This window comes from Mytilus galloprovincialis, chromosome 2 (genome assembly GCF_965363235.1).
Source record: "Mytilus galloprovincialis chromosome 2, xbMytGall1.hap1.1, whole genome shotgun sequence".
Taxonomy (NCBI): Eukaryota; Metazoa; Mollusca; class Bivalvia; order Mytilida; family Mytilidae; genus Mytilus; species Mytilus galloprovincialis.
This window is the reverse complement of record NC_134839.1, coordinates 22,735,138-22,744,292: the sequence shown is the minus strand read 5'-3', so window position 1 is coordinate 22,744,292 and position 9,155 is coordinate 22,735,138. Positions and strand designations below refer to the sequence as shown.

At 32.0% G+C, this 9,155-nt stretch overlaps 1 protein-coding gene across 2 annotated transcripts; it reads right to left on the bottom strand.

Moving 5' to 3' along the window:
- Positions 1-2,881: 2,881 nt before the first annotated feature.
- Positions 2,882-8,364, bottom strand: LOC143063156 (uncharacterized). 2 transcript variants are annotated; one of them, XM_076235142.1, is made up of 8 exons: positions 8,094-8,364; positions 7,636-7,761; positions 6,880-7,113; positions 6,186-6,314; positions 4,613-5,263; positions 4,150-4,278; positions 3,208-3,295; positions 2,882-2,935 (listed from the first exon to the last, which is right to left on the bottom strand). In XM_076235142.1, exons 1-7 carry the CDS (start codon positions 8,242-8,244, stop codon positions 3,225-3,227), a joined length of 1,491 nt encoding a protein of 496 aa, XP_076091257.1. In that variant the 5' UTR covers positions 8,245-8,364; the 3' UTR covers positions 2,882-2,935; positions 3,208-3,224. The 2 variants fall into 2 exon arrangements, with proteins under 2 accessions (XP_076091257.1, XP_076091256.1); XM_076235141.1 differs by lacking the exon at positions 2,882-2,935 and having other exon boundaries at positions 3,049-3,295.
- Positions 8,365-9,155: the final 791 nt, after the last annotated feature.

Genomic DNA, 9,155 nt, shown 5'->3' with positions numbered 1-9,155 from the left:
TCTTCTTGTTCCATTTGAATTAATAGAAACAACGCTGTCGCCTTTCTTGTTCTCATAGAATCATATGATATGAGCTCCATGTTTTGTGAACGTCTTTCTTAACTGTCGTATTAGACTGACCAGTGCATATCGCGCATGGCACTTTAAATGTATTTTAGCGCGAAAATTAACTTACATTTAGCTGGATTTATTGCCGTCGTAGTTCCATCTTGTCGCCTTCGTACTTTTATTCGATGGCAACACGACGGGATTACGAGGTCTTCACGAAGTCGTGTTGCCATCGTAAGACCTTCAGTTATCTTCGTGATTCATTCGTGTAGACATCGTAATGTCAAAACTGCCCGATGGAAACGATGGAAACACGAATGCAATACGATGTGCAAAGATGCATTCCCGGTGACATTACGATGGTGAGGATGGTGATACGAACTCAATACGAACCCTCAACATCGGACGCACCTTCGGAGATTTTTTAACATGTTAAAAAATTTAGAACCCTTCCCGAAGTTGTCCCCGAAGGCTAGAAAAAGTGGCCGATTGTTCTACGATTGTTAAAGATGACACTACGAATAGCCCGATCTGGATACGATCAGTCCCGATTTTGAAAATTTCCATTATCATGTTGCCATCGGCGTAAAAATCGGGACAGTGTGACGCGGGCATTACTGATTTTTCAATGTCGGATGATATATACATGGTAGGATAACCCTTACTGTCGAATTACTCTATCTTGCATCTTATGGAGTACACGTGAGTCCATATGTTTATGTGTTTAACCTTGATTTGTCTCTCTTAATTATTTATTAATATTCATATGAGTCAATTTTCCTTCGGACCTTTTTATAAATAAGTAGACTGAAAAAGCTAGATCGTTTGATTTACGTTAAATATATTAATGGTCTTCTTTCCTTTAAAAATCAGAACTTTTCTATTTTTTTCCAATTTGTATATCTTCATGAACTAGAATTTATCAAAAAAAAAAACATAGATACAACTTCTTCAGCGTCGTTTTCAGACATATTCTTTTTTATCCCGAATTTGACTACATCGATAATTTCAATACAGATATATGGCAAACGAAACTATTTCAATTTGGAAATTATAAAATTCCTTGAATAACTGTTAGCATGGCGTAATGTTCTACGGTATTATTAATTTGTGTATTTTTCTATCCTGAATGTTTTTTTCATTTAATTGTATTGTAGACCTGTCATGTGATGTTGTCATTTTAGTGCTATATTTAACATTGCTATGCAAGCGGGAAGTTTGGCTAGCTACAAAACCAGGTTCAATTCACCTTTTTTTCTGAAAATATCCTGTACCAAGTCAGCGAAAAGGCAATGCTTATCTTATAGTTCGTTTTTGTGTGTGTTGCATTGTCGTTTGATTTTTTGTTGCACTTTAGTATTTCTGTTGTTTCGTTGTTTTCCTCTTATATTTGATGTGTTTCCCTCAGTTTTAGTTTTTAACCCGATTTGCTTTCTCTCAATCGATATATGACTTTTGCACAGCGGTATACTGGTGTTGCCTTATTCCTCAATTGCGTTCAATTTTCTAACTTACTTATGGAGTATACATTTTGCAACTCATACAATATTTAGGAGTTTGTAGCTGCAGATGAAAATTGATAGAGCCTGGGTTTTGTTAAAACCATCTCTCTCCAACCGTTCATTGGAATATACCACGACCTTGTCATATCTTATAGATAATTATTCATTGTATATTTTACAAAAAACAGTATGGTCTTGAGTTATATATTTTAGTTGCTAACTTGTGTGTGTCATTCTATTTACTTTACAATTTAAACTATTTTCTTTGTTCACTTTGGTCCTTTATATGACGCTTTATGTTGCTCTAACTTCGTACACCCAGATTTCGGGTTTCGCCTGAGTTTTTGGTGCAGGTATGTCCATAGATACGATTCGGACGCATGATGTTTTCATTTTGAATTCCCTTGTTTCCATTTGTGCTTTATCGGGAAAGGGTATACGTAATGTTAATTTACTATACTGTATGTACTACCAGCTATAAAACTGTTTCTATTGCCGTCTTTGTCAGATTTGTTGTTTGAAATTTTTAAGTCAGTTGTCATGAATGTCTATGATGTAAGCCTACACAGGTTTGGCTCAGATTTATTTGTATATTTGTTTGGAATTATTTATTTCACTTCGGTGTTGACATGAATATCAATAATGTGGTCATTTTTTTTATAAATTTCCTGTTAACAAAAGTTTAAATTTTTCGAAAAAGTAAGGATTTTCTTATTCCAGGCATAGATTTCCTTAGCCGTATTTGGCACAACTTTTTGGAATTTTGGATCCTCAATGCTCTTCAACTTTGTAATTGTTTGGCTTTATAAATATTTTGATATGAGCGTCACTGATGAGTTTTATGTAGATGAAACAAGCGTCTGGCGTACTAAATTATAATCCTGGTACCTTTGATAACTATTTACAGAAGAATTATTGCGTTTTAAAAGCATGATTGTATTGTGTAAATTATCATGCATTGTGTAGTGTTTTGCTATCTTATCTAAATGATTAAGCGTTGCCGCATTAGCACAAATACCATATCGTCTTATTTCTAAGAAATGATTTTTTTCTAATATCATGTGCAAACTGCTGCTTCCGATAAGGAAAGATGATAATATCTCTGGTAGACAAATTTTTAATATTAATTTGTTGACTGCATGCGATAAAATTATACATTTTGACGGGGGTCAAAATCGTTTTGTTAGATTCTTGAATGTTTCATAGATGTCGGTTGGAACTTCTATATCTGATATTACTATTAACTTAGAGTTTCAATTGGCCCAAATTAAAGTTCAGTGCTATCCCATAGATAGTTTTGTTCCCTAAATAAAGCTTTATAAGAAACAATATTTTTTTCAAATGCATTTATTACTAGTAATCACATACTCAGTATTCGGTGTATCCTACAATAAAAAGAAATATCGTTAGAAAAAATGATTAAATTAAATAATGAAGTTTAAGATTTCCATTTGAAAGAAAGATAACTACTAAGAAAGTATTCCTTTGCGTAGTTATTTGATAATAAAAATATTTTTTTTTTGGACCCACAAATCATGTTGTTAAAATTGAATGTGTTGTCATAGGAAAGAACGATTTATACCGAGATTTCAACAGTGTGGATCCGAAAAAAGAAAAAAACAAATCTACTATTTATGATATGAACATATAAACTTGCCTTCAAGAATTAATCGTCTACTTTTTATAATCAAAATCGCCTCCTGTCTTGACTTCAATCTTTGTCGGAGAATATTCATCAGCGTAGTCTAAGTCAAAACGAAAAAAAAAAAAATGTTTTTGCGTATATTCAGAAACTACAATATAACCTACAGCATAACATATGACCACGTTATGATGGTGGGATGATTTTGATCTAGTTAATTATCTTTTCTCAGTTTGGATAAATACATTACGCAAAATAAGCGTTTATTCATATAATACGGACAAAAACAAACCAGAACAACGAAATCATAAAGATAAAATAAGATTCTCTGTTGATAAATAACGAAATTATCAAGAAAAAAAATAAGATTCACACTCCCTAATGCAAGTTAACAGTTGATAGCTTTGACTATTCATGTAGGTTTTTGGTCTTAAAGTTCTTCAAATGTTTGGTCTTATGGATCCTTGACTCTAAAGTATTTAGGTTTTAGAGTAGAGTTCCTAAAAAAGTAAAATCCAGAAAAGGACTTCGGGACTTTACACCACTGGGTCGATGCCGTTGCTGGTGGACGTTTCGTCCCCGAGGGTATCATCAACCCAGTAGTCAGCACTTCGGTGTTGACATGAATATCAATTATATGGTCATTTTTATAAATTTCTTGTAACAAAACTTTGAATTTTTCAAAAAACTAGGGATTGTCTTATCCCAGGAATAGATTACCTAAGCCGTATTTGGCACAACTTTTGGGAATTTTGGGTCCTTAATGCTCTTCTGCTTTGTACTTGTTTGGCTTTATATCTATTTTGACCTGAGCGTCACTGATAAGTCTTATGTAGACGAAACGCGCGTCTGGGGTATTAAATTATAATCCCGGTACCTTTAATAACTATTCGGACGAAAAAAAAATTCAATAATTTGTTTTCTATTCATAGGATATCAGTCATCCAACTTATTTACCTCCAGCGTAGTCTATAAAGAGATGTTGTTTCCTCAGATTTCCAAAACATACTCTTCTACTATGATACTGAGACCAGCAATCACTCCAAAGACTGTAAAAACGGCTACTTTCACATTTCAGTTGGTAAGCTTCAAATAAAAGTTTAGTTTTAAACAGAACCAGCATGCATTAAATTTTTTGAATCTTTACAGTAGAATTTTTGACAACGTCTGCCTATAACAATGACATCTTTGTTATAAATAAAGGCTTATTCCTAAATCTCAAAATTACTATGATGATTTTGCAGGAACATCTTATCAATCGATAATACTTCTTGGAATACAGTTTGAACTGTAAATACATAAAAAAAAAAAAAAACTACACGAATGCATCATGGACGTCTTACTGAGGGCTCATAAACTACATAAGTCAGTCTTATTTAATAATTGGGTGAAACTAAATTTAATAGTAAAAGTTGCTTACCTATTCCGTCATATGTAAATCTGTTGTCAGCTATTGGGAATCCATGATATTTGTTGTAATAATCGAGGTAGCTAACCACGTGTCCATTACCATAACCATGACCAAGTATGCTATGAAGTTTACTTATATGATGCTCATGTTTGTTATGGAGGTGCTCCTCGTTTGAAAGATGTTGTGTATTTTGATACTCGCGTTCGCTTAAATGTCTTTTATGTTGATGTTCAACAGCAGATAAATGACTCTTTGCGTGATTGTGGAGTCTGTTCATATGGAATTTTACGAGTTTTCTGAATCTGTCAATATGTCGGTCAGCCTCGTTTGAAATTCTGCTCACATGTTTGTTCGCCTGGTAGCCAATGTTTTGCACATGTTTGTTAGATATGTGTGCTATTTTTGAAACATGGTTTTTAGCTACATTGTGGATGCGATTAACATGGTGATTGGCAATCTTCTTGTGGAGGAATATATTATGACGGTACAGCCAATCATGTGTGTGTCCACTGTAAATGCGATTAACATGGTGATTGTGCTTATGATAGTGAACATGATGTATGTGTCCATTGTGGATGCGATTAACATGGTGATTATGCTTATGATAGTGAACATGATGTCTGTGTCCATTGTGTCTAAGATGGTGAACAGGGTGTTTACCTGAGGAAATGAAATAGGGAAAATTGTAAAGTTACTTGCATTTCCTAAATCACGAGATAGGTTTTGTTGTTAAGTGGAAGGACAATGAATGTTCGAAATGTATCTAATATACATATTTTATGGTGTGAAGACCTTTTAATATAATTTAACAAATCAAACAAGTTTTGACATTTAAAGTAGATTCATGGTATACCGCTATCTTGGATTGTACAATCACAGTCCAACATCGGTCTAGTTAGTTGTCCAAATCCGCAAATTTGGAAACAGATTTGCAATTTAATAGTAAGACTGTTTATTTATATAAAGAAAACTTGGTGATTTATTGTATTTTCCAAAATATTTAAACAAATATCATATTTCTGGTTTTTAGAATCATTTTTTCAAATGAGCCATTTAAGGGGAGATAATTCTTTTAGTAAAAAAGATATACTGGACTAGTAGGAAACATTTTAATTTTTACTTGTAGCAAGAAAACAAGTTCGGAGACACCATTTTTTCTTTTTATTTTCTTAAAACATACAATAAAACATATCTTCTCACAATCTATTTTAAAATTCTATCTCATAGAAATTTTTTTATGCAAACAAATGTGTTTTTTAATTAACAATCTAACCAAATTTAGGCAATTTTCAACGACTCATAGCTTGAAAAATAGCACGGCGACCCATACTTTTTATTATATTTTTGAAAAAGGCATAGTAAAATCTTCATTTTGGTAAATTATAAGAAACTTTGTCTCAAAGGGTCTATACTTATGATCTACCTTATTGTCTAAATGAAATTTTATGTAAATCTCAATTTTTGAGTTAACATTGGCATCTTTTTTAACTTATAAAACAAAAAACTTTCAAAAATATTTTTTTAAATTACAAAAACGAATGATCCTTGACGATAGAAGTTGAAAGTAATGAAAGATTGTTACCTCCATGATAAGATACGAAGAGATGTTGTTTCCTCAAATGTCCAAAACAATAACTTCTACTGTGGTGATGAGTGTAACAATTATTCCATAGACTGTAAAATCGATTTCTATGACATGACAGCTTATAGACTGTAAAAAATATCAAGATTGTAATGTTGTATCTGAAAGGACTTGACGTTCCTTTGATTAGAAAGGTTGCATTTAACCAAATCTTCAGTGGGAAAGAATCACTATAAAAATAGACTTTATAAAATGATAAGAATTCCTATGAGACCGTGAATGGTTAACCTTATTGTTATCTTATTGTTATCTTATAGTTAGTTTCTGTGTGTGTGTTGCATTGTCGTTTTGTTTATTTGTTGCACCTCAGTGTTTCTGTCGTTTCGTTATTTTCCTCTTATAGTTGATATGTTTACCTCAGTTTTAGTTTGAAACCCAGATATTTTTTTTCTCAACCGTTTCATGAGTTTCTAACAACGGTATACAACTGTTGCCTTTATTTACCCGGATTTTGGTTATACGAAAGTAAATAGTTGATTGAATTGGGTTAGAATAACGGAAAATATATGTGCAAACTCAGTATACTGAATTCCAAACATAAATGTAAATTACTTTTTATTTCATTTTAATGACTTATTTTTAATGATTAATATTATTTATTGGAATCTAGTTTTGTACATAATGGTATAATTACATCTGCCTCCATAAGAGAATCGGTGATGATAGATTCTAAATCCGTGATATTTTTTGTAATAAATATGGAAAGAAGCTCTATGACCATGTCCGTGACTATAACCATGACCATATCCGTGACTATAACTATGACCATGTCCGTGACTATAAACGTGACCATGTCCGTGTCTATAACCGTGACTATGTCCGTAACTATACACTATACCATGTCTGTGACTAACTACGTGACCATGGCCTAATGAATAGTTAAAAAAAAGGTTTTATGAAAAGTTTGTAATATAATCTAGTCATTGATTTCCACGAGAAAAACAACTGGAATCAAACATTTTCAAAGACAACCTATAAATTAATGTATCGACAAACTTATTTCAATTTTATTACAAAATTAATATGGTGTACTTAAATATACATATAATTTTGATCAAATCTACATCAGCCACATTATATGTGAAATAATAGAGACAGATGAGTTCCTCCATATATCCATTATGTAATAAAACTGTACGTGTTTAGTTTCTTTAAATGTAATATTCATGATACTTGTGTTATGCTATATATAATTTTGAAACGGTTGTCTTTTCTTACACATTTAATTATCATTTAATCTGTAAGTTTATATTTGTTCTTAGTTCACTATACATGCTATATATTCCTTCTATTCACCATGCTTTTATACTTTTTGAGATTATAGCTTACAATATAGTCCTACTTTATTCATTATTTGTTCGGTAAAACAATTGTAATAATTTATGATTACCTTTGTTAACTGTAAACAGGTGTTGTTTTCTGAATCTCCCGAAGCATCTTCCTCTACTGTGGTATCTACTATAACAACTTCTCCATAGCCGGTAAAACCGTGAATTACCACAAGTCAATTTATATCCTTAAATGATTTAATTTATATGAAAACACTAGTTTTTTTTTTTAAAGTAATTGTGAAGTATTAGTAAAACAACACGTTTATATGAATCAGTTAAAAAAATGATAGATTGACATTTTACAGATCATGGACTATTTCTAAAATTAGGAGTAATCATAAAATAGCATTGCCAGAGAAATGCAGTCAAGTCCCAACTAATTAAAAGTTATTATTACTCCTTACTGAATAAGTTAATGCTTATGACACTTATATATTTACCGCATGATAATGTCATTTATTTAGTTGCAAACTCTATAATAAGTGATGGCCATGTGTTAGATTATGCACCATATTACCTAATCCTTTGTAAGCAAATCTTCCGTGCGTGATTTTAAATCCATGGTATCTCTTGTAGTATGCCAGTCCGATATGTCGGTGGTGTACCCTAGTATGTCTAACAACGTGTCCTATTTGTAAAATAGATATAACAATAACAATATTAGACATACATTACAGACGTGGGAGTAGGATGAGAACATCGCAAACAATATACTCATATTTTAGATAACGAATATATAAGAATATAAGTTTTGAAAATATAGCATCGAAATAATATCTACAGACAAGCTTGACAGATAGACTGTAAAATGATTAAATGTATGCACAATATCACAGTGACTATAATGTACAATTATAAGAAGCCTATATATACTATTTGCAAGCCCACTCACTATGACGATGTACATGATGATTACCTCCATATCCGGAACGTTAATACTTACTATGATAATGTGCATGATGATGACCTCCATATCCGGATGTTATGTTAATAATTGCTATGATGAGGTGCTTAATGATGACCTCCATATCCGGAGGTAATGTTAATACTTACTAAGATGATGTGCATGATGATGACCTCCATATCCGGATGTAACAACTGTTGAGAAAGATCAATCAGTTATATTAAATACATAAGATGTATGTCTGGGAGAACAAGATTATTTTTTTTAATTGTAACTGACTTTCAACTAGCTTTCGAGTACTCCTTTTTCGGTTCACTTGTCTTTTGTATTTATGTTAGTTTAGTTTTTCGTATTCCTCGATGCGATATTTTGAGTTAAGCCAATTAGAATCTGATTTTTAAAGTTTACTGTTAACTCTTATGGGGTGTTTTTGCACTACTGTCAAATGTTTGAGCACTCGAAAACATTTTTTAACTCTATATGAGTCGATCTATGTTCGGAGTATGCATTATCAGTGGTTGTCGTTAGTTCGTGTCTATCATATTTGTTTTTCCTAAATTGTTTTTTAATTATACCGTGAGTTTTCCAGTGAACTAATTGTTTCGAATGGTTATCCCTCAGTTTTAGTTTGTAACGATTTGGTTCTTTTCTCATCGGTTTTTGAATTTCGAACAG

Bases quoted from the DNA above. Each gene is read 5' to 3' on its own strand.
- LOC143063156 (XM_076235142.1), bottom strand. From the start codon at position 8,244: ATGTCTAATATTGTTATTGTTATATCTATTTTACAAATAGGACACGTT. The intron at 7,114-7,635 runs GTAATCATAAAT...ACTATTCATTAG, and splicing joins CCTGTTTACAGTTAACAAAG to GCCATGGTCACGTAGTTAGT. The intron at 3,296-4,149 runs GTAAATAAGTTG...GTTTTGACTTAG, and splicing joins CTTTATAGACTACGCTGGAG to ACTACGCTGATGAATATTCT.